The 24,800-nt window shown below is 41.8% G+C and overlaps 1 protein-coding gene across 3 annotated transcripts in view; it reads left to right on the forward strand.

Annotated features, from left to right (window-relative positions):
- Specc1 (sperm antigen with calponin homology and coiled-coil domains 1) overlaps window positions 1-24,800 on the forward strand; it is a 268,476-nt gene that overhangs the window by 203,412 nt on the left and 40,264 nt on the right. For all 3 annotated transcript variants that reach the window (XM_027427222.2, XM_035447835.1, XM_035447836.1), the window contains one exon: window positions 531-633. In XM_027427222.2, the coding sequence (XP_027283023.1) occupies window positions 531-633 (103 nt within the window). The remainder of the gene's footprint in view (window positions 1-530; window positions 634-24,800) is intronic.

Raw genomic sequence — 24,800 nt, forward strand, 5'->3', positions numbered from 1 at the left:
GGTAAGGTTTGCTTTGGTTTTTCGAGACAGGGTTTCTCTGTGTAGCCCTGGTTGCCCTGAAAGTCGCTCTGTAGACCAGGCTGGCTTCAAACTCACAGAGATCCACCTACCTTGGCATCCCAAAGTGCTGGGACTAAAGGTGTGCATCACCACCTGGATGACACAATGTATTTTTTAATGTGACAAATTTGGCTGTTTCTTTAGTATAGTATTTGAATAAACCTACACTTTAGCTTTTTCATATATATATATGAATATATATATATATATATATATATATATATATATATATTTGAAAGTTTTAAAAGCCAGCCTCTTAACCAGGCAGCATCTTGCCAGATGTGGTGGTACATGCCTGTAAGCCTAGCACTTGGGATGTAGAGGTAGGAAGATCAGGAGTTCAGATTCATCCTTGCCTATGGAGTGAATTCAAGGCCACCCTGAGCCGGATGAGACCTTGTCTCAAAAGAAAAACAATATAACCATTCCACCAGCATCCTCCTTAACTGTGTGTTCTTCTTTGTAATCAGTGTTGAAAGAAGAGACCCTCTGGCAGCCTTGGCCCGGGAGTATGGTGGCTCTAAGCGTAACGCACTCCTGAAATGGTGTCAGAAGAAGACAGAAGGTTATGCGGTAAGGAGCAGTGCTGCCTGTTGGACATTCGTGGTTCCATGTGTGCATGTGCTTGGTAGCCCTGTTTGCATATAGTATCATCTCTGTTCTCTCAACATGACTTCCAGGGAGGGTATGATGCTTGTGTACTGTACTATGCAAAGGCCTCTCCATGAGAAGGGGGTGGGGACAGAAGGCCAGTCTGCTGTCTTTTTTGTGTGTACTCACCACACCTGCTGTAGGAAGGGAAACTTTTCCCTTACCCCACCCTGGACAGAGCTGTTGATAAAGCACCTCCCTAAAGAGGGCAGCTCTTCCTCATTTGCATAAAGGCTCCCCAAGTTTTTTCATCTGTTTTTGTTTTTGTAGCTTTAAGAGTTTTCATTTAGTTTAGTTTTGTTTGTCTAGGGTGGTGTTTACTTTCTGAGAAGAGCAGACAGGGAAGTGATACCTGATATAGGTTTAAGCTTCTTATTATGAAATAGCATACATAAAGGTAAAGTGAATGAATTAGAGTCTCATTAATCATTATGAAATAAAAAACCTAGTCAGAAACCGCATCCTGAAGTAGCATCTCCAGTTCCCACAAACCTATCATGTCTTTCCAGCCAGAACCCCTTGCTGTTCCCCGAGGTACCTGTCTGCCTCGTTCCTTCTTGTGGTTTTCTGTAAAAGTGTGAGCACTTTTCTCAGCTTTAAGATAAAAGGAACACAAAGCTGTATAATATTTGCATATTTTCACATGGTACTGTTAGGAGTATTTGTCCTTTATTGCTATAATTTATTTTCCTTACTATTTAGTAATACATTATGTGATTTTTGTCTTTACTACCTACTCTTGACACTCTTATCTCTGCTGAATTTGCTCTTAGGAATGGAGTGCCTAGGCCTTACTGCATGCTCATATTCAAATATAGTAGATGATGCCAAGCAGATTTCTAGGTAGCTATGTGTTGTCCATTCCACCAGCTGTTTATGGGAGATCTGTTTCTATGTGTTTTCAGCAGCATGATGTTTTCCTCACTCATGGTCTTTGGGTAGAGGTATAGTGGTATCTCGTTATAGTTTTGATTAACTAGTAATTTGGACAGCCTGTCTGTAGAGATGTACCCAACCAGGCCTTTCATCCTTATGTATTTACTTTGTATTTGTTTTCAGTCCTCAGGATGGAGCATAGAGCCTCCTACAAAGTACACACTCTGCCACTGTGCTGCTTGCCAAGCTCCTGCCCATCTTTAAAACAATTTTATCTGGGTTTTTTATTGTTTTTAAAATTTATTTGTATAGGTAGAGAGATAACTCTATGGTTAAGAGCACCCCTTGCTCTTCTAGAGCACCTGAGTTCAGTTCCCAGAACCCACACAGTGGCTCACAACCATCCTTTCCAGGGCATCTGACACCTTCGGATGCACATGTAAACATGCAGGCAAAATAGTCATAAGGTAAAATAAATAGTCATAAGGTAAAATAAAACACAAATCCTAAGTTTTAAAAATTCTGTCTAGCCAGGCGTTGGTGGTGCACACCTTTAATCCCAGCACTCGGGAGGCAGAGGCAGGCAGATCTCTGTGAGTTCGAGGCCAGCCTGGTCTCCAGAGCGACTGCCAGGATAGGCTCCAAAGCAACACAGAGAAACCCTGTCTCAAAAAACCAAAAAACAAAAACAAAAAATAAAATAAAATTTCTGTCTATAAGTTCCTTGTTAAATAAGTATATCACAGATTCTTTATTATGACTTGAAATTTCACTCTTAAGAATCAAAACTCTTAATACAATTTTTTGTATTTATTTTTTTCAATTTGCGTGTGTTTGTGTGTACATATGTGGTCACATGTGGAGATCAGAGGACAGCTTTGTAGTTGGTTCTGTCCACATTTATGTAAGCTTCAGGAATCAAAGCAGGTGCTTTTCCTACTGAGCCATGTCTTGCCATCCCAGAACTCTTAATTTCTACTAAACCTGATTAGTTCCATCTTTTCTCTAGTGGTTAAGTGTTTCTTGTATTCTGCCTAGGAATCATTTATCTGGGGGCCAGGTGTGATAGCACACACCTATAATAGCAATACTCTGGAGGTGGAGACAGACTGATATCTGAGTTCTAGGCCAGGAATTTATACTGAAGCTTTATTTTTCTATAGTTAGCACTAAGTGGATACTTCTTTTACATTCTTTTCTTTGGCTTCCTGTCTCCTTTTTCCTAACACTTTGGAAGATTCTGACATTGTAACACACCTTCCTAAGCTCAAGATTTTGAAATTAGCCAGGACTGAGAAAGAAGCTAGAAGAAACCACAGCTTGGCTATGTTTCAGCTCAGTTAGCTGAGAAGTAGAGCTAAGATTCCTCCTGTTCTGTTAACCATACAATAGTTTAAAATCAGAGTTTACCAAAGAATAGTGTTACCTTTATCTTGGTATTTTTTTAAATTCTCCTTTTATGTCACAAAACTTAAAATATGGTCATGTTCATGGCCAGTAACCTAGGCTCCCAGAGGACACACTTGCTTGTAGCCCATTTTCATTCCTTTAACATTTCTGTTTCCCCCATGTAAGCCCCATCCTAAGGAATGAACTGCCCCACAAATGGAAACCACTTCGATGACAGCATCTCTCCACTTGTCAGCCATGCTGCTGAGAAAGTGGAAAAGCAAAAGAAGCAAGAGAATGCAGATTGTTTGTGTGTGTTGGGGCGGGGGGCAGGGAAGGTGTGTGTTAGCATCAAGAAAATATGGTAATGGAAAATGGAAGAAAACAATCAAAAAGAATAATCAGCCTCAACTGTGGCTGAGCCCAGTGCGGTCATCTCTGGCTGGGTGCTGTCATTTCTCTGCTACAGAAGTGGATCCAGGGAAGGGACAGGAGGAGTTAAAAGGCAATTACAATTTTCAGAATAAATTGTGGCGTGATGTTATAATTAGATGGAGGGAAGAAGATTGACAGTGTGTTTCCAGTCAGTTGAGAGAAAAATATTTCCTGCTATAGAACACTTTTTGTTGTTTTGTGACTATCTTGGATTAAGTTTTCTAAATATTTTTATGTTTGATAAAACCCACAACTTATTGTATATGAAGAATATTTTTCACTCCTGGTTAAATGTCCTTAAGTTTAGAAAGAAGTGTAAATCACACATGTGTCTCTCTTGCACCTTTGACAAACTATTCTCTAGCTAGACCAGTTTGTACACAGTTTGTACACAGTTTGTACAAGTTTTCTAAATATTTTTATGTTTGATAAAACCCACAACTTATTGTATATGAAGAATATTTTTCACTCCTGGTTAAATGTCCTTAAGTTTAGAAAGAAGTGTAAATCACACATGTGTCTCTCTTGCACCTTTGACAAACTATTCTCTAGCTAGACCAGTTTGTACACATTGTACCCTGAACTGTTATGTACTACTCTCTCAGAATTAAGAGGCCAGAACCAATTGTTGAAGGTTCAGATGGTTCATAATCTTTGAAGACCAGTAGCCATATGGGTTTTTATTTCAAATAACTTACTACCTTGCTGTCTTCCTCCTGGCCAGGTATTGCTTTGAAATGGACAGTGTGGAAGGGAAGCCTTTAAACATCAGTTCTTTGGCTCAGGGTCCCTGCCTGACAGCCAATAAGCATTAAGCATTGGGATACTGAGGTCCTGTTGGTACCCACAACATGGCTTATGGGGTGCTCTGTGTTTGTGAGGTTGATGGTTGTAGGTGTTGGAGCCAGCTGGGCTGAGGAGATAGTTTGCTTTTCTTCTGCCTTCCTTCACCCAACCTGGATTGCATGGATTTGACTCCAAATCTCTGCAAAGCCCTTTGTTACCTCCTAAGCAGCATAAGGCATAGTTGTCTCACAGGACACCTTGGTTGTGTTCCTAGAGCCCTGCCATGCCCTGGACTCTGGTGGACACTGGTGGTTCTGTCTGGGTCAGGTCAAAGTTAACAAGTGTGAAATCTGCTAAGGCAAATTGAGTTTGGGAGCTGATTCTTTCCAGGGCCTCTAGGTAAGAGCCTTGCCCCCAACGTGAAGAAAGAAAAACAGAGAAAGCTGCTAAGCAAATGCTGTTTAAACTGCTCCATCTCTAGTCAGGTCACACACAAACCTCACAGCCCCTCTGCTTGCTTCCACTAAATGATGGGCAGGTGACAGTAGGCTCCTGGAATCTTGAGGTACATAACTGTGAAGAGAACCCTTTAGGCTAGGGTTCTCCATGTTGTCCACATATCAGAATTGCCTGAATATCCATCTTAGCCCTTTTAGGTTGATATAACAAAATACCACAGATTAGATGGTTTGCAGACAATAGGAAGTTACTTTTCACAGTTGAGGGTTGCAAAATCAAAGATCAAGGCAAATCTGTGATGAGGAAACCCTATTCCTGCTTCATAGGTGGTGGTGTCTTTGCATGGTGGAAGGGGTAAGATAATTCTCAGGTCCCTTTTGTAAGGACACTAATCCCAACAGGGGACCCAACCATCTCCAAAGGCCCACCTCCTAAAATCATCACCATAGCAATCTGCAGAGTGGGATAATTTAAGATGGTTTTGGAAAGGTGAGAAAACCCTATCACCAAGATTGCTTCCTCCCAGAGCCTTCCACCACAGTCACTGTGATTCACTGTGATTCATTTTAGCTTCCCATTTCACAAGGCCCCATTAAAGTTTACAGCTTATTTCCTAGGTCCTGGGACCAGAAAGGAGTAAGACTGAAAGGCTGTGAGAGAAGCGGTAGTTAAAAATGGATTCTGTCCTATAAATTAATGGGAAAAAAACCTGGATGCTGTGTCCTAAATGTTAAGTGTTTGTCATGTGCAGGAAACTTTGTTCAGTCCCCAGTGCCATGTTGGTAGGAGGGGATCTGAATGCTGCCCTCAGCATAGATTACTTTTGCATCAGTCTGAGGCCAGCAGTGTCAGTAGCACTTGTGATAGTTTTGATTCATGGCAATTCTGGGGAGTAGAGGGATACTTCCAAACCTGATCTGGGAGACAATTAAGTGAGTATTGAACATGAAGAAAATAGTTTTAGGCTACATTTAGAAGGTCATCAAAATAATTAATCATGCTGTTGATAGGAAAAACAAACAAACACCACAGCCAAATTTGAGTGAGCATGTCCCATGAAACAGAGCTAGGTTACTGCAGGTTTCATGTTCCAGGGTGGAAGAGTCTTATAGTCAGACTTTCTTTGGACCACCTGTAGATGAAAGTTTCTGTTCCACCTGATCCCGCAGCCATTTAGCCCCAAATAAACACATGGACACTATATTAATATTTAAACTGTTTGGCTGATGGGTTAGGCTTCTTATTGGCTAGCTCTCTCTTAATTATTAACCCATTTCTATTAATCTATGTATTGCCATGAGGCTGTGGCTTACCCATAATCACACATGTTACTCTTTCAGCAGCATGGCGTCTGCTTGCAGCCTCTCTCCCCAGCATTCTCCTCATCTCCTAGCCCCTCCTATCTTCTTGCCTCTACTGCACAATCAGTGTCTTATTCATCAATCAATAAGAGAAACTTATATACAGAAGAACATCCCCCATCAACCACTAGTTCCCAAGTAATGATACAGAGACTTCTTATTAACTATCGAAGTTTGACCTTAGCTTAGGCTTGTTCCCAACTAGCTCTTAAATTTGAAATTAACCCCTTTATATTAGTCTACGTTCTGCCATGTGACTCGTTACCTCTCCTCTATATGGTATGTCCAATTTGCTCCTAGTCTTGCTAGTGAGTCTCTGCATCTCTGATTCTTCCCCCGAGTTTCTCTCTCTCTGGAAGTCCTGCCTATCCTTCTCCTGCCTAGCTAGTGGCTAGTCATCTCTCTATTAAACCAATCAGAAAGTACCTTGACAGAAACACATCTTCACATTGTACAAAAAGATTATTCCACAACCAAGTTTTATAGTAACAAAACAGAGAGTTATAAATCAAGGTATTTTGGAAATTCATTGGTGGAAACATCAGAGAGTCAGTTAGAGCAAGATGGGGGAATCTCTACTACAGTCCTCAAATGCATTCTGATGACATTCTGAGCTTTTGCGTTGGTAGAAGTCTGTAATTTCCGAAAGGTTTTTGTCTGTTAATCACAGAATGTTAGGTTTGACACAGAGATTGGCAAGGAATGACTAGAGAGCTAACCCTCACCCAAGAGGAAGTAAAATTTAGACTCTGGATCTGCAATATTCCAGCCTCCCCATATCACTACAGTTCTAATCAGCCAGTCAGCCTGTGCAGACAGGTATAGAAGGGGTCCCAAGCAGAGGGACAGTTAGTGCAAAGGGCTCAGGCAGGATAGAGCAGAGGATGATGCTGGGTGATAGGCAGGCAGGAGAGGACTTGTCAGGGTGCTGTTGAGAGGCTGTTTCTGCTGCAAATGCAGCTAAGGCTCCTGAATGTAGGCAGGCAGTCCCTCTCAGAAGAGATGGTAATTAGCCACTGCTGTCCCAACTGGAAAGTGGTTACAAAAGATGTACGCATAGTTATGTGTACAATGAAGATGTACACAGCGTAGTTCTTTGCATTTCTCACTTGTCCCCAAGGAAAGGGAAGGGAAGTGTGACTTCTGCCTCCCCAGAGATTTTAGTGTCTGTTCTGTAGCACAAGCTCTGAGGACCACCTGTGACTCCAGATTCCTGAGAACAAGAGAGTAAGTTGAGTGTAAATGGATTCTTTTAAATCTCTAACAATCTGGTGGTGGTGGCACCTTTAATTCCAGCACTAGGGAGGCAGAGTCAAGTGGGTCTCTGTGAAGTCAAGGCCAGCCTGGTCTGTAGAGCTAGTTCTAGGACAACCAGGACTACACGAAGAAACCCTGTCTTGAAAAATATAAATAAGTAAATAAATAAGGTAGTTACAAGTTACTCAAAACTACTAGCATTGTGTTGTTTACCATTCTAGTTGGCAGCATGAACCTGGGAGATCCAGGCCTAAAAATGAGGCGGACTAAAGTCTCATGCAACAGCCAGCTTTATTCAGAGCATCAGACATTTTATACTCTGAGGGTTAAGAAGAGTCACACGGGTAAAGTGGAGAATCCCCATGTGGCAAAAACATGTTTTCTAATAGAGGCATACAAACAAATAACAATAGCCAGTTATAATGAATAATCTAAAGTGAACTCATTCCTATCTGTTACAACTGGAAAGAGCAGGAAGGCACATTCCAAGAACAATTCTGTGTTTTGATGAAACTGAAGTCATAAGACTCTTGTCTTGTTTTCTTGGAGTTTTCTCACAAGCACTCAGAATTCTCCTCATATGACCTCATTCTTGGACTGCGTTCCAACATTGTGTTTTAAACTAAATGTTTAAAACTGGACATTGGGCATCAAAACAGTGCAATTGGAAGAACGGGATACCATTTCTTTACTTGCCATGTGGGAAGTTTTTGTTGTTGTTGTTTTATTTTGTTGTTTTTGATGAAGTGGTCAGAATGAGAATCCTACTCAAAGCAGGTAAATACCAGCTTTTGGAAAGGACGCTTAGAAGTGTGTATAGGTATTGTAAACGTGATTATGCCCTTTAACATAAAGCTACACTTTATTCCTAGGTATTTATGTCAAAGAATAGTCATAGATGCTTGTAGATGGATTTTTCTTTCCTGCCTGTCAAATAACCACACAGATACTTATATTAATTATAAATGCTCAGCAGATAGCTCAGGATTATTGCTAGCTAACTCTTACATTTTAAATTAACCCATATTTCTTATCTACCCTCTGCCATGTAGTGGGACCTTCCTTCAACATAATGTTTTCATCTTGCCATCTCCTGAGACTCCACCTTTCTTCTTCCCAGCATTCTCTCTGACCCAAAAATCCTGCCTAGCTATCAGCCAACCAGCTTTTGTTTGTTTGTTTGTTTGTTTGTTTTGTTTTTTGAGACAGGGTTTCTCTGTGTAACTTTGTAGACCAGGCTGGCCTCAAACTCAAGAGATCCGCCTGCCTCTGCCTCCTGAGTGCTGGGACTAAAGGCGTGCGCCACCACCGCCTGGCTATCAGCTTTTTATTAACAATGAGAGCAACACATTTTCACAGTGTACAGAAGGATTATTCTACATCATTTCCCCCTTTTGTCTCAATAAAAAGGAAGGTTTTAACTTTAATGTAGTAAAATTATATACAATAAAAACAGTTATCAAGTAGGAATTATAGTTCAATACCCAGTCCATTTGTATTTGACAAAATTAGAGAAAATAGTCTATTATTTGTCTTTGTGAGTCTAAAGTTTTATAGCTAATTTTCCTTTTATCATATATAAGGAAAACTTTGAGTCTAATTATTTAGTCTTTAATTACATCAAAGACCCCAGAAGGGTTTAATATTACCTAACAACAGAGACATCTGGCTACCTGGACAGTCATCCAAAGTTCTTCTACAATGTTGGGACATCCAACTTTGGACTATAGGCTTAGTATCTGACAGATATTTCTCAAAAGCAGGGAATTTTGAAGGATTATCTTACCTTGTCTTGATAAAGTTTGGCAGTCACTTTTTTGCATCTTGCTGGTTCAGTGTGGACAGTATACTGCAGCAAATAAGACAAGGGCATTTTTCCCCAAATGGCTAACTTTTGCCATAAATAAAAACTTCATACAGAGTTTCTTTGACGCCCATCATCTTCTCTGAAGTAGATTGGTGCTGCCAGGAGCATATGTCTCTCATTATCATGAAAAGCCTTAGGTTATTAATATACATTAAATGCCATAGCTATAAACATATGAAGTGTTTGAAGACCATCTATCTAAATATAATACAACTATAGACTGTGCATTGTACACAAGTAAGCCAAATATGTTTTTTGTTACACGTTTGAGCAGGTAAAATATACATCATGTGTCTTGTAGTTCTTTTTTTATGTTTGAAGTCAGGATTTTCAGGGGTCTTCCCGGATCAAACCTGATCCATCAACCTGGAATGAATCCACAGCCTCTCATTTCTTCTGGAAACAAAAGCATAACCTCTTCTCCAAAGTAGCTATCTTTTGACTTCCATTTTGAAATCAAGATATTTTTAAAATATAGAGGTTGGTTTAATCCAGCACTTTCCATAATCCAGTGTGTTTTAGCAATTGTCATTTCATTGGCAATCAGAAAATATAAAGACAACACAATAACATACAGAATCTAGACTCTCTGTGTGTTTGCCATCTTTATGGGGTTTATTATATTTTTTATTCTATTCCTTTTTAAGGACTTTATTTTTTTTTAAATCTATGACTGTCTCTACCCTTTTCCTTTTCTCTCCCAAGACTCTGTATATTTTTTAAACACACTGTAACCCATTTAGATGATTTTTCCCCCAATCTGGATCTCTCTTTACTGAGCATCTGTATTGTTTTTTGATTGCATGAAATGAATCTTAAACTGCTACGTCAACCACCAGCTGTGTAGCTTAACTTAGTGCATTTCAGTAGTCCATGGTGGCTGGCAGATGGCTCCTTCCACCCACAGCTGCCGGGAGACACAGTACTGTGGCTGGCACGAGAGACAGGAAACTAGGAAGCCACATTTGACTCTGTTTTGGTGTGTTTAGAACCCTCTCTAAGCTTTCTCAAGTCTTATGTGGATGTAGGTGCTGGATGTTTAGGCGCTATTTGTGAGCAGAGTTTTCCGTCAAAACTGGGATCAGCTCTGTTCTGCCAGACACTTTCCAAATAACCATTCAGAGACTTAATATTAATCAGAACTGTTCAACTGATAGCTTAGACTTATTTTTAGCTAGCTTTTTTGTTTATTTGTTTGTTTGTTTGTTTGTTTTTTCGAGACGGTTTCTCTGTGGCTTTGGAGGTTGTCGGGGAACTAGCTCTTGTAGACCAGGCTTGTCTGGAACTCATAGAGATCCGCCTGCCTCTGCCTCCCGAGTGCTGGGATTAAAGACATGCGCCCGGCTTTAGCTAGCTTTTATAACTTAAATTAACCCATTTCTATTAATCTATGTTCTGCCCCCAGGCTCATTTACCTCATGTAAGTACTTCCCATCCTGCTCACTCTGTGTCACATGGTGTCTCCTCAGTCTCTACTCTTCCTTTTCCCAGCATTCTCTCTGCCCCCAAAATCCTGCCTAGCTATTGGCCAATCAGCTTTTTATTAACAATGAGAGTAATACATTTTTATAGTGCACAAAGATTGTTCCACAGCAGATATCTATAAAGATATAATTACAGTTTTATTATATTTAATTTATAATTGTTTTAAAAATTGGAAAAGATAAAAATTGCTAACAGTGGTGAACCAAATAAGTTATGATATATGAGTGTGGCAAAATATTACAAAGCCCTCAAACACCTTGCTTTTTTGGGGGGAAGGGTTAGAGACAGGTTTTTGCCATGTAGCTTTGGCTGTCCTGGAACTCACTCTGTAAACTAGGTTTTCCTAGAACTCACAGAGATCCACCTGCCTCTGCCTCTGCCTCTGCCTTCTGAGTGCTGGGCTTAAAAGTGTGCGCCACCACTGCTCAGCCGCACCATGCTTTGAAGAAAGGACTAGGGTGTAGCTCAGTGACGAACATGTATGCAGCATGTGCAAGGCTGGGGATGCATCCTAGTAGTGCAAAAACAAACAATAGGAAAAATAGATTCTAATATAGTTTAATTATCTCTTTCCTTCTTGTCCATATAATCCTTAGTTGTTTATTTATTGAGAGAAGCTACTCCTTAGTCCACATATTCATGTGTCATAGTTCAGGAACACAGGTTAGTGATAAACTTCTATGGAGCTCAATCCAAAGAATTATTTACATTCTTAAATCACTTTGCACTCTGAAAGATACCAACTTTCCTTGTATTTTCAAAATCTCTCATGGAATCATTTTCTGAAGAAGTCTGCACATGCCTTCTCTCTTGGTTCACTCACACCAAACTTAAAGGACAATGCAACTCCCAGGGCCACAATGAATGTACCAACAGAATGAACCAGCAAACCGTACACCTGAAGTTTCCTCAATGCACTGGAAGTTGTGGTAGTAAATGTCCTCCACACCAGCCTCCTCCCAGTTCTGGGAGAAATGGATGGGGTTCCAGCAGTGTGCAGGTGCACAAGTCCATGGAAGACCCAGCAACAGCAGCCAAAGGAAGTCACTTATTTTTAAAATAAAATTTTATGGTTCAGACTAGGTTGGCCTCCAACTTGGGATCCTCCTGACTCAGCCTCCCAACTGCTAGATTACAGTTGTGTACAACCACACCCAACCTAAAACTTCAGTTTATAATACAAATATATGTAAATAAATAATATCGCTGGGTATTTAAAATTCATTCATGCTTTAAAGAAGCTTTCTAAATGAACACACCATCTTTATTAGAAAGCGGTTATTTTAAATGGCATCTTTTGTGGTTTTTGTTCTGTATTGTGGTGAAGATTGAATGAAGGCCTCACTCACACCAAGCATGAGCTGCCCCACTGGGGACTGAACTCAGGGTTTTCTCACCAATCCAAACCCTACCCCCAAAATGTCTTTTTTGAGTAAGAATCAGACATGAGTGACACATATTATGTGACTCCATTTATATTTAATTTCTGAACTAGAAAAGTCCATAGGAATGGAAGGCAAGTTAGTGCTTTCACAGGGAAGAGGAAGGGGACAATAGAGGAACTGCTAAGGGGACTGGTGGCTTTGGATATGAAGTTAAGTTCTGGAAGCCGTGGGGCTGATGGCACACCCTCGTGAATGCACTAAAAGGTATTGAATAATGATGATTACAGTAAACCTCATGGTATGTGATCTATCTCAGTAAGCTGTGTCTTAAAAATAAATGCAGTTAGAAGAGCTCAAAGCAGGGGCTGGGAGACAGTGGATGAGAGAAGGCAAGAACAGTATAGGAACTGTATTGTTATATTTAAAAACTACAGAAATGCCCACGAAGCTGGAGAATGGTGGCGCATGGCTTTAATCCCAGTACTCAGGAGGCAGAGGCAGGTGGATCTCTGTGAATTCAAGGCCAGCCTGGACTACAGAGCAAGTTCCAGGCAGGACAGCCAGAACTATACAGAGAAACCCAGTCTCAAAAAGAAAGGAAGAAAGAAAGAAAGAAAGAAAGAAAGAAAGAAAGAAAGAAAGAAAGAAAGAAAGAAAGAAAGAAAGGGAAAGGAAAAGAAAAGAAAGAAAGAAGAAAGAAAGAAAGGGAAAGGAAAAGAAAAGAAAGAAAGAAAGAAAGAAAGTAAAAAAATAAAATAGAAATGTACATGTATGGCTCTTTTTGTCTTTAGGGTTGTTTTTTATTTACTTATTGTTTACTTTTGAGACTGTAATTTAATTGCATGTACATATATATTCATAAATATAACCTGTTCAGTACATATAATATTACTTATTACTTACAACCAATTGGTGTGTTCTTCCCTGAGAAGGGCCTCTCCCGCTCCTGGCTTTACTCAGTTGCTTGTAGTTCATTGTGTAGAGTTGAGGCCTTGTGGGCTTTTACCCTTACAGTTTGGCATGTTTGGTGGTTTCCTTGTTCAGCTCACATGTGGGCAGTCATGCTGGTGAGACTTTTTCTGATGTTACTGGGAGGCACAATCTCCCAGGCAAATTCACTGCTACATTCTTCCTGTCCTTTCTTCTGTTCCCTGAGCATTAGGTGTGGGATTGTTTTCTAGGTGTATCCATTGTGACTAGACTTGACAACTCTGCATTTTGATTGGTTGTGCTTTTCTGTAATGGTCTCCCTCTGTTGCAAAGAGAAGTTTACTTGATAAGGCATGAAGACTACCCTTATCTGTGGGTGTAAGAACAAATGTTTATAGATTGTTTATATGGAGGAGGCTGGTTTAGTAAATCATGGTTGTATGATAGAACCATTAATGTTGTATCATACAACCATTAATTTACTAAATGTAAATTAATGTAATGTTCTCCTCCAATAACCATGATTTCACTGGCATCGGGTAGTTGACTAGGTTTCTAGTACCAGGTATGGTATCCCTTTTGTTAAGCAGGTATCAAGCCCAATTAGAGAGCTGCTGATTACTGCCATGTTATGTGTGTCACTACTGTACCCATGGGATATCATGGCATGCTGGCCTTGTTATGGCTCATAGGTGTCATGGCTGGATAAGACTGGTTTGCTGTGATGGTTTAAATAAGAATGTCCCCTATTGGTTCATATGTTTTTAAATGCTTTGTCACCAGGAAATACCACTTTTTGAGACGGATTAGGATGTGTGACCTTTTTGGAGGAAGTGTGTCACTGGGAGTGGGCTTTAAGGTTTCAAAAACCCACACCAGACCCAGTCTCTTTCTCTGCCTGCAAGTCAGGATTTAATTCTCAACTTCTTTTCCAGCACCATACCTGCCTGCATCCTTGCCATGATGGCAATGGACTAAACCTCTGAAACTGTAAGCAAGCCCCAATTAAATGATTTTTCTTATAAGAATTTCCTTGGTCATAGTATCTCTTCAGTAGAACAGTGACTAAGACAGTTGCCTTTCTCTTTTGGAAGCTTGCATTGTGAAAGCCAGTCCTTAGGGAGGGAGTATTCAAGTCTGTTCCAGCTCAGAGGTCCTTGGCACCTGTTTCTGAAGTGCATGGTGTCTTCAGCAACAGGGACTTAACTTCCAGCTCTGGGGGTAACCAAAGTTGTATGGTAGATTTATTTTTAGCTTTTTGAGAATTCTCCATCCTGTTCCATAGTGGCTGTACCAGTTTGCAATTCTACCCACAATGAATGAGGGTTCCCTTTTCCCTACATCAACTCCAGCATTTGTATTGGTTGTTCTGTTGAATTTTGCCATTCTGACTGGGGCTAAATGAAATTTCAAAGTTGTTTTGATTTGCATTTCTCTAATTGCTAGAGATGATAAATTTTTTTGATATGTTACTTAGCTATTTTCTTTTCTTGAGATCTTTCTAGTCAGGTATCACCAGACCCATTTTTTAAATGGGTCATTTTGGTTTTAGACTTTTTGGATTGAGTTTCTTTGTGTGTGTGTGTGGGGGGGGGTGTCATTGTTGTTGAGTTCTTTGCATTCTGGATATTAAACCTCTGTCATATATAACGGCAAAGATTTTCTCTCATTCTGTGGGCTTCCTCTTCATCCTGTTGATTGTTTCTTTAGCTGTGCAGGAGCTTTTTGGTTTCATTAAAATGAAGCAATAAAGCCACGCAGGCCAGGGATTGGTAATCTAGGTTTTATTTAGGAGATGGGTTTCACAAATATTCATCTTCTTATGATTCATAATGTGAATATATTCTTTGTATTGAATGTTATGGCATGTAATTTGGGGGTTGTCCCGCGCGCGCTGTATTTTCTCGCCGGCAAGAACGCAAGACACTCGGATCCTTCTGCAGACAAGCTTTAATGCATCTTGAGAGTTGGAAAGAGCATAAGCTTACCAGAGCGGAGACACTGAACTAAGAAAACCCATCCCTAATAAAGGCTGGCCAGCCGCCTGGGACGTGTTACCCTATGAATGGCTTCAGCTCCTCAGGCCAAATGAGCCACGGGATAGGCAGAGATCAAAGGAATGGAGATTACCCAGCGCCTGTGAAGTAATTTACATCTTGGTGTCTTTAGGCACCATTATTGTAATGGAGCAATGCAGGAAACGGCCCCCTACATATCCCCCTTTTTTTATTAATTAATGAAAAGGCTTTATATTTTTACAAGCAAATAGGTCACCCATATGTTGAGGGATAGAGGCAGAGGTTGAACCTTCCCAAAATCAAACATTAAGACTGTGTACGAGAGTCGCCATCAGGCTGTTAGCTTGACCCGAAGTACTCTCGACCTGTCCTCTGCCGTTTTTCTGGGAAAGGGAGCCTCGGGCAGGTAACCCTTATGCAGGTCAACGTACCTCTCAGAGAAGCCTGCATATTAGGCAACTCTGTGCGATGCCTTTGCTCAGCATCCCTCATTGGGCTGCTCAAACCAGACACTCTACCCTGTGCAATGAGCCTAGGCTCCGGGTGTGCAAGAGCTGTCTGGCCGGCGGCCTATTGCTTAAGCATTGTTAGCCAAATATCAGTGGAAGCGCTTGGGCGATCTCTCTTGGTTTGAGCCCTCGAGCTTACATGCCAGCCAGAGAAGTAACATCAATCCGCAAACGGCTGCATCAAACAATCCCACCCCCACCCCTTTAGCGATACAATCTCTCCGCCAAGGACAGGAGTTAATCTGGATAACAATAGCGGCTCTCAACTCCCGGGGAGAGGGTGGAGTTTCGACTTTTGAAGGTCCGAAGGGGCTCTTCGGGTTGAGTCTTTCTGGGATCCACAGGGGATTCTCTTCATCCTGTGGAAAAACACAATATCGCTCCCCTGGATCTTATGAGAATAGGATCCGGGCCTCTCCAAAGATCAGTTAAGATATCTTTCCATTTTACCATTTCCTTTTGGCCTTTTAGGTTTTGAGGTGAGACGCTTGGCCTGAGCGTCAATGTTTATGAGGCTTTAAAGCCCCAGGCATTCCAGGCCTTTAAGAAGTGTTGAATAGCAGGCATGGCCTTTTCCCCTATCAAAGACTGGGAAAGCCATTTGTAATTTTTTCCGCTCCTCTGATGGTAAGAAGGAGTCGGTACCAAATAATGGGGGTGCTGATAGAAGTACACCCGCTGAATTAACAGGCGATGGCCTCATATTTGCTTTCACTTTTGGCAGCCGATATCTATCGGGGTGGTATCGTGCTGCCTCCTCCTCTAGCTCTGCTTCCTTGCTAGAGTCTAAAATCTCAGAGTCTGAGCTGCTCAGCTCCAAGGCCTCTAGTTTCATTGTAGGGCAGAGGCTAGGTTTTGAGTCATCTAGCTGAGCTGTTTCCTCTAAAACTTTATCTCTTGAGCTTTTAGAGTCATCAGAGCTATCAAGATTTAAAGCTTTAAACTTATTTACAGAATCATTCAACAAATTATTCACTCCCTTGTCAGTAGACATCCCGGGAGGTCCTTTTTTCTTATTTGTTGTTGTTTCTCTTAACAAATTATTCACTCCCTTGTCACTAGACATCCCGGGAGGTCCTTTTTCCTTATATTTTATTGTTAGGCGCGCCCCATCTCTCACCACATTCGGTTTCTGATATGTAATTCTGGACTTCTTTAAGATTGCTACAACAGTGAGAAAAGTCAAAATAGCTCCTAGTAAAAGCATAGAAGCCTCTATATTAACCTCCCACAATAGCAACATTCCCAAGCCAAAGTCCAGAAAAAACATACCTCTCCGAATTTACCACCCTGCAGTTCTGAATCCGCCCCGTTAGAGGGGTCTCCGCGGTGCCAGAGATGTTCACATGATCCCGGGTTTCGGCACCATATGTCCCGCGCGCGCTGTATTTTCTCGCCGGCAAGAAATACACGCAAGACACTCGGATCCTTCTGCAGACAAGCTTTAATGCATCTTGAGAGTTGGAAAGAGCATAAGCTTACCAGAGCGGAGACACTGAACTAAGAAAACCCATCCCTAATAAAGGCTGGCCAGCCGCCTGGGACGTGTTACCCTATGAATGGCTTCAGCTCCTCAGGCCAAATGAGCCACGGGATAGGCAGAGATCAAAGGAATGGAGATTACCCAGCGCCTGTGAAGTAATTTACATCTTGGTGTCTTTAGGCACCATTATTGTAATGGAGCAATGCAGGAAACGGCCCCCTACATATCCCCCTTTTTTTATTAATTAATGAAAAGGCTTTATATTTTTACAAGCAAATAGGTCACCCATATGTTGAGGGATAGAGGCAGAGGTTGAACCTTCCCAAAATCAAACATTAAGACTGTGTACGAGAGTCGCCATCAGGCTGTTAGCTTGACCCGAAGTACTCTCGACCTGTCCTCTGCCGTTTTTCTGGGAAAGGGAGCCTCGGGCAGGTAACCCTTATGCAGGTCAACGTACCTCTCAGAGAAGCCTGCATATTAGGCAACTCTGTGCAATGCCTTTGCTCAGCATCCCTCATTGGGCTGCTCAAACCAGACACTCTACCCTGTGCAATGAGCCTAGGCTCCGGGTGTGCAAGAGCTGTCTGGCCGGCGGCCTATTGCTTAAGCATTGTTAGCCAAATATCAGTGGAAGCGCTTGGGCGATCTCTCTTGGTTTGAGCCCTCGAGCTTACATGCCAGCCAGAGAAGTAACATCAATCCGCAAACGGCTGCATCAAACAATCCCACCCCCACCCCTTTAGCGATACAATCTCTCCGCCAAGGACAGGAGTTAATCTGGATAACAATAGCGGCTCTCAACTCCCGGGGAGAGGGTGGAGTTTCGACTTTTGAAGGTCCGAAGGGGCTCTTCGGGTTGAGTCTTTCTGGGATCCACAGGGGATTCTCTTCATCCTGTGGAAAAACACAATATCGCTCCCCTGGATCTTATGAGAATAGGATCCGGGCCTCTCCAAAGATCAGTTAAGATATCTTTCCATTTTACCATTTCCTTTTGGCCTTTTAGGTTTTGAGGTGAGACGCTTGGCCTGAGCGTCAATGTTTATGAGGCTTTAAAGCCCCAGGCATTCCAGGCCTTTAAGAAGTGTTGAATAGCAGGCATGGCCTTTTCCCCTATCAAAGACTGGGAAAGCCATTTGTAATTTTTTCCGCTCCTCTGATGGTAAGAAGGAGTCGGTACCAAATAATGGGGGTGCTGATAGAAGTACACCCGCTGAATTAACAGGCGATGGCCTCATATTTGCTTTCACTTTTGGCAGCCGATATCTATCGGGGTGGTATCGTGCTGCCTCCTCCTCTAGCTCTGCTTCCTTGCTAGAGTCTAAAATCTCAGAGTCTGAGCTGCTCAGCTCCAAGGCCTCTAGTTTCATTGTAGGGCAGAGGCTAGGTTTTGAGTCATCTAGCTGAGCTGTTTCCTCTAAAACTTTATCTCTTGAGCTTTTAGAGTCATCAGAGCTATCAAGATTTAAAGCTTTAAACTTATTTACAGAATCATTCAACAAATTATTCACTCCCTTGTCAGTAGACATCCCGGGAGGTCCTTTTTTCTTATTTGTTGTTGTTTCTCTTAACAAATTATTCACTCCCTTGTCACTAGACATCCCGGGAGGTCCTTTTTCCTTATATTTTATTGTTAGGCGCGCCCCATCTCTCACCACATTCGGTTTCTGATATGTAATTCTGGACTTCTTTAAGATTGCTACAACAGTGAGAAAAGTCAAAATAGCTCCTAGTAAAAGCATAGAAGCCTCTATATTAACCTCCCACAATAGCAACATTCCCAAGTCAAAGTCCAGAAAAAACATACCTCTCCGAATTTACCACCCTGCAGTTCTGAATCCGCCCCGTTAGAGGGGTCTCCGCGGTGCCAGAGATGTTCACATGATCCCGGGTTTCGGCACCATATGTCCCGCGCGCGCTGTATTTTCTCGCCGGCAAGAAATACACGCAAGACACTCGGATCCTTCTGCAGACAAGCTTTAATGCATCTTGAGAGTTGGAAAGAGCATAAGCTTACCAGAGCGGAGACACTGAACTAAGAAAACCCATCCCTAATAAAGGCTGGCCAGCCGCCTGGGACGTGTTACCCTATGAATGGCTTCAGCTCCTCAGGCCAAATGAGCCACGGGATAGGCAGAGATCAAAGGAATGGAGATTACCCAGCGCCTGTGAAGTAATTTACATCTTGGTGTCTTTAGGCACCATTATTGTAATGGAGCAATGCAGGAAACGGCCCCCTACAGGGGGTGGGAAGTCTGGGGGAAAGGCCATAAAAATGCATTATAGTCAATAATTAAACTAGATCTTTTCTGGAAAGAAAAAAAAAACTTAAAAGCAGAAAGCAATTGGAAGCACATTTTTCTGGAATACAGCATTCAGAATTCACTTTTGAATTTTTTTGAGTTGGGTCCATTCACACCTCTGCTCTCCTACTGAAAATCTATGAGGCAGGTAACAAGCTAATAATTTCCTTTTAAACCGTACCTTTTAAAATTAATATATACTGGGCTTAGTGACCCACACCTTTAATCCCAGCACTTGGGAGGCAGAGGGTGAGTTTGAGACCAGCCTGGTCTACACAGTGAGTTCCAAGCCAGCCAGAGATACATAGTGAAACCCTGTCTCAAATAAATAAATAATATGTAGATATGAAAGTATTGGTAAAGCATGTTTCATAAAAAGACTTTCCTCTGATTTATACATAACTGTGAGTAACTCAGTTTGCTCATTTTCTCATAATCCTTAATTTTAGAAAGACAGTGAACTCTTTGTCATCAAAATTCTTATCATCTTAAACCATAATAACATCAGACAGACATTGATGAACCCGAGAGAAATCTTGTCTCAGATGAATGGGCCAACTCTAGCCAACTGCATGTTTTTGTAAGGGAGATTCTCAGGTTCATCCTCTAAAGCACACATTGGAGTCATGTGGCACAACAGAGACCTTTTAGCTAGACAACCTGCTCAACCACAGTTGTTTCCAACCTGGGCCTCTACAGAAGTGTGCTGACCCTTGACTTAGATAAAGCCATGAAAGAGCTGTTGTTCAAATTCTGTTTGGGTCTTGCATTTCAGACAGCAAGGAACAAGGCTTCAGATGTCTTGGATTTGCTTGAAATTTTATCTGAATCCATTCTGTTTCTTGTTTTGTATTAATGGGAATTCAAGAAGCAGAAAATGCTTGCGCAGTCATTGAGAGACAGACAGATGACAGACATACAGACGGACAGTTTGAGCTATGTTTGGACTTATTAACTAAGACCTTCATCTTTTCCTTTGGAGAAAAAAAGGTCAGTCTGGAGACATCCGGTTTTTAATCTGGACAGAACACCCACATTGCAGTCAACTTCTGTTATTACATCTCAGAGTTCCCACAGACAAGCAGTGCAGCATGTTAATCCTGTAGCAAGCAGCCTAGGAAATATCAGGCCATTTTGAGCTCTGTGTATGTGTTCTTTTTTGAGACAGGTCTCTTGAGGACTACAATTCAAAGAATGTAAAATGTTCTGATTTATTTATTGTCTTCTGAGAGACTCTTTTCTTGACTTCATTACAAATATAGATTCCCATGGGGGCTGCAGAGATGGCTTAGTGTTTAAGAGTACTGACTGATTTTATACGGGACCCAAATTTGGTTTCTAGCACCCACTTTAGGCAGCTCACAACTACCTATAATCTAGCTCTAAGTATCCAGCACCCTGTTCTGGCCTCTTTAGCACCCCCAACACACACACCTCCTCACATACATAAATATAAATAAAAATAAAACTTAAAAAAGATAAATTCCCAATGGAAAGTGACAGTTATCATGGTCTTTGCCAGAGAACTGTTTTCAACCATCCTCTGTGGTCTGTGACACAGTGAGTTGTGAAGACATGTAAAATGGCCCAGGTCTTAATCTTAAAAACTGAAGCAGCAGTAGAATATGTTGGAAAATAAAGGTTAAAAAAAAAAAACTTTAATAATTTCCCCAACTTGTGATACTCACTTTCTTCCAGTGTCCATCCTTTTAGCTGGTTTGCCTTGGAGCCCCCTCTCGCTTTCCCACTAGTATGTACATGTCACAGAGGTAAGACTTCCAGGCATTAAAAACTGCATTCAGAACAAAACTGTGAGACAAAAGCTTTGTCCTGTAGTTTTTGAATCAAGTGGGGAGGCCATATCCCCTCATCTATGTGAATCCCAGAAAAGTAGTAATGACACCCTTCACCCATCAGTACCTTCCCTGGGAGAGAACTGGAAATTATTCTAAAATATGGTATGACATGGGGTTGGTTGGCAGCCATAGTCTGTCACTGTAGAAATGAGTGGCCATAGCAATCCCAGGACAGATCTCCATAAAGAAGTCGTATAAGACTAGCCTTGGGCTGGCACTGGGGAGATTGGGTTTCAGGAGAGCCCCCTCTCACCCTAATGGATAAGAGTAACTCGCTGTGCCTGCTCTTACAAATACTGGTTCATGTTGAATATGTCCTTTTCTTCCTTCCTTTCCTGCAGTGTAGCCTGTGCTATGCAAAGGATCCTGTATGACCAGGCCCAGAAAAACCCTGGGCATGGCACTATTTGTGAGGTTCCCTGACTGACAACATTCACGGCGCATTGCTGAAGGCTTAAGTCTGTCCTCTGGGCAAGCCTGCCTTTCTCTGGACTTTGGCCCATCAGCCATTTTTTTCTCCACTGCTTATTCTGCTTTGTAGCCTTTCAGCACCATATATCTGTGAATAGGAGCCAGGTGTGATGGTACATGCCTATAATCCCAGCACTTGGGAAGCTAAGGAAGGAGGATTGAGAGTTCCAGGCCAGCATGAACCAGGCAGTGAAGCTCTTGTCTCAAAAAATAAAAATAAAATAAAAAATAAAAACAACCCTGTAACTAGAAGTAATTGTGAGTGATTGGGACTCTCTTGAAGCCTGAGTCGTCCTGGTGATCACTGTGTTTGGATAAATTGAGGAGGGAAGCACCAACACAGGCCATAGCATGATCATGCCTTGAAGACATTATGCCAGGTCAATTCAAGGTGAATAAAAACAAACAAACAAACAAAAAACCCACATTTTACAAGATTGTGTTTACATGAAAGGTCTAGAATAGGAAAAATCACCAAACAGCATTAGTGGTTACCAGGACCTTGCGGGGAGGGGAAAAGTTGGAAGTAGTGTTTAAGAGGTACAGAGAATCCTATTGGGGTAAAAAAAAAAAAAAAATGTTCTGTAATTAGATAGTAGTGATAGACACTAACTACCATGAATATAGCTTGGTGGTGGTTCTGTTTTTTAAATTTATTTTTATTTTATGTGCACGATGGTTTGCATGTCTGTGTAACACATGCATACCTGGTACCCACTGAGACCAGAAGAAGGCATTGGATCCCCTGAAACTGGAGTTATAGATGTTTGTAAAATGCTATGAGGGTATTGGGCATCGAACCTGGGTCCTCTAGAAGAGCCACAAGTGCTCTTAACCATTGAGCCACCTTTCCAGACCCTTGAGACTAATTTTAATGGTGCATTTGATTTATTAAGAAGCCATGATAGCTGGGGAAGGGCCTAGGCCTGGCCCAGAATGATGTGGTAGACTTTGGGCGGCCCCTTTTGAGGGCCTTACCCTGCCTGGGGAGTGGAGGGGGGATGGCTAGGAGCAGGTGGGATGTTGGGGGGAGGGGAGGGAGAGGGAGAAGGGATTGACATCTGAAGCAAACTTGTTCCTAATTTGAACTAATAAAATAAATAATAATAAAAAAAGAAGCCATGATAGCCAGGTGCATGCCTGTAATCCTGGCACTCAAGAGGTTCAAACAAGAGAATTGCTGAGTTTGAAGTCATCCAGGGCTACATGGTGAAAACTGGTCTCAAAAAAAAGACCAAAATCCTTTTTGAAGTGTTATGATGGTGTTTATCATTTGTGAGCCATTGTTATGGTTGTACTAAATCTGAAATCATCCTAAGTTCTAGTAAACTAAGTTCCTGGGAAACTTGCTTTCCAAAGAGTATGCTGTCCTTTCTGTTTTGGTACATGTTTTCTTGTTGCTAGTCTGTACAGCCATTCCCATCACCCTTCTGTCTGCATCTTCCGGCTTATCTGGTTGAACTCACTAGATCTGTGCAGACTGAGAAAGTGACATTGTTTCTTTTCTAGTAGAAGTGATCGTCTTTCCTGGGTTTGTAGTCCTTTATATATTGCTTCAGTGAGACACTGATACAGTTGCTTGGCAGGTTAGAAAAATTCATCTGGCCATCTTTTTTCTTCAAAATTTGTAAGAGATCTGTGTGGTGTACTTTCTACTTTTACGTCTACCTGTAGTAAGGCCTGAAGAAGCCACAGGAACAAGCATCTGGACTGCCCTCAGAGCCACTTTGCCACTCCCAGACTGGAGCACTGTGTGCCCACCCGTTGGCTCTGTGGGGTTCACCTTTACCTCGCCATGTAGCATGCTCAAGGCTGGGTTTCTATGTTAGTTGTATCTTGATCTCTTCCTGTGAGAGATGAGAACTGATCTCTCTTTCACCACTCCACTATCATCTCATCCACTCACAGTTGTATAGAGGTCACATTAAGATGATAGAAATGAACAGGGTCTGGTGGTACAGGCCTGGAGTCTGAGCACTTGGGAGGTGGAGACAGCAGTATCAGATCAAGGCCAACCTCAGGTCATAGTTAGTGCAAGGCTGGCATGGGCTACCCCAGACCTCATGTCAACATAACAAAGCGAGATGATAGGAATTTAATTTGTGGGCTGGAGGGTGCAGCTCATTGGTCAAAGGCTTGACTAGTGTGCACAAAGTCCTGGGCTTGATCTCCAGTACTGCATAAACCAGGCATGGTGACATAGCCTGTAATGTCAGCACTCAGGAAGCAGAAGCAGGAGGATCAAGAAAGTCAAGGTCACCCTCAGCTACATAAGCCTGGGATACATGAGACCTTCTGCCAAAGAATAAAGAGGTGCTTTGCAGATAAGCTACACACTGCAATATATTCTGCCATTCCTCCCTACATAGCATATCACTTTTGTTCATTGTGTAAACCAGGCCAGCTGGCTCTCAGGCTTTCAGGGAGTTCCCTGTCTCCTCCTCCCATTTCACCCTGGGATTGCAGTTGCACACTGCAGTGCCTAGTATTAAATAGGCTCTGGAAATTCAAACTTGGGTCTTCACATTTGTGTGACAGTGTCCACTGAGCTATCTCCAGCCAGAAAACCCCTTTGGTGTTTTGTTTTACTTTGTTTTTCCCTTTTCTGGCAGCAATTGGGAAACTTCATTTGAAGGTTCCAGACAGTTTTGGTATTCTCTAAAATTGCAGACTTAAAGTTTACTTGGTACTAAATATCCTTTTCATCCAGGGAAATATCACAGATTCAGATCCCTGACATACCCCACCTGTCCTCACATGTATAGGAAGTGCCTGCCCTCCCCCGTCCCACCCTTCCATGGTCCCTGAACATCTCTGAGGAGTGAGTCTGACCGACAGTGTCATGGTATAGCCCATTGATCTATTGGTTCCGAGGAAGGTGTGGCAAGGTCTTTTACTCTGATTGTGAATTTTTTTCAAAATCTTAAACTTCTAGAGTTTTTGCCGTAGATACTTTTAGTGACATTTAAAGATTCCCAGATTGTTTATCTTACGCGTGGATTTATCTCTTATTTTAGTTAGTACTTCTGACATAGGTGTTTACAACACCAAATTAATATTCTCATCTATATGATACCTTGGCACTTCTTATTTTCACCTGGTCTTGGTCACTTGTTTTTGGTATTTTTCCTGAAGTTATTTTAGGTTGACAGCTAACCTGAAAATTCCTCTAGTAGAGAAGCTTAGCTCACTCATAATTTTGTGGCTATTAATATA

The sequence above is a fragment of the Cricetulus griseus genome, chromosome 7, assembly GCF_003668045.3.
Source record: "Cricetulus griseus strain 17A/GY chromosome 7, alternate assembly CriGri-PICRH-1.0, whole genome shotgun sequence".
Taxonomy (NCBI): Eukaryota; Metazoa; Chordata; class Mammalia; order Rodentia; family Cricetidae; genus Cricetulus; species Cricetulus griseus.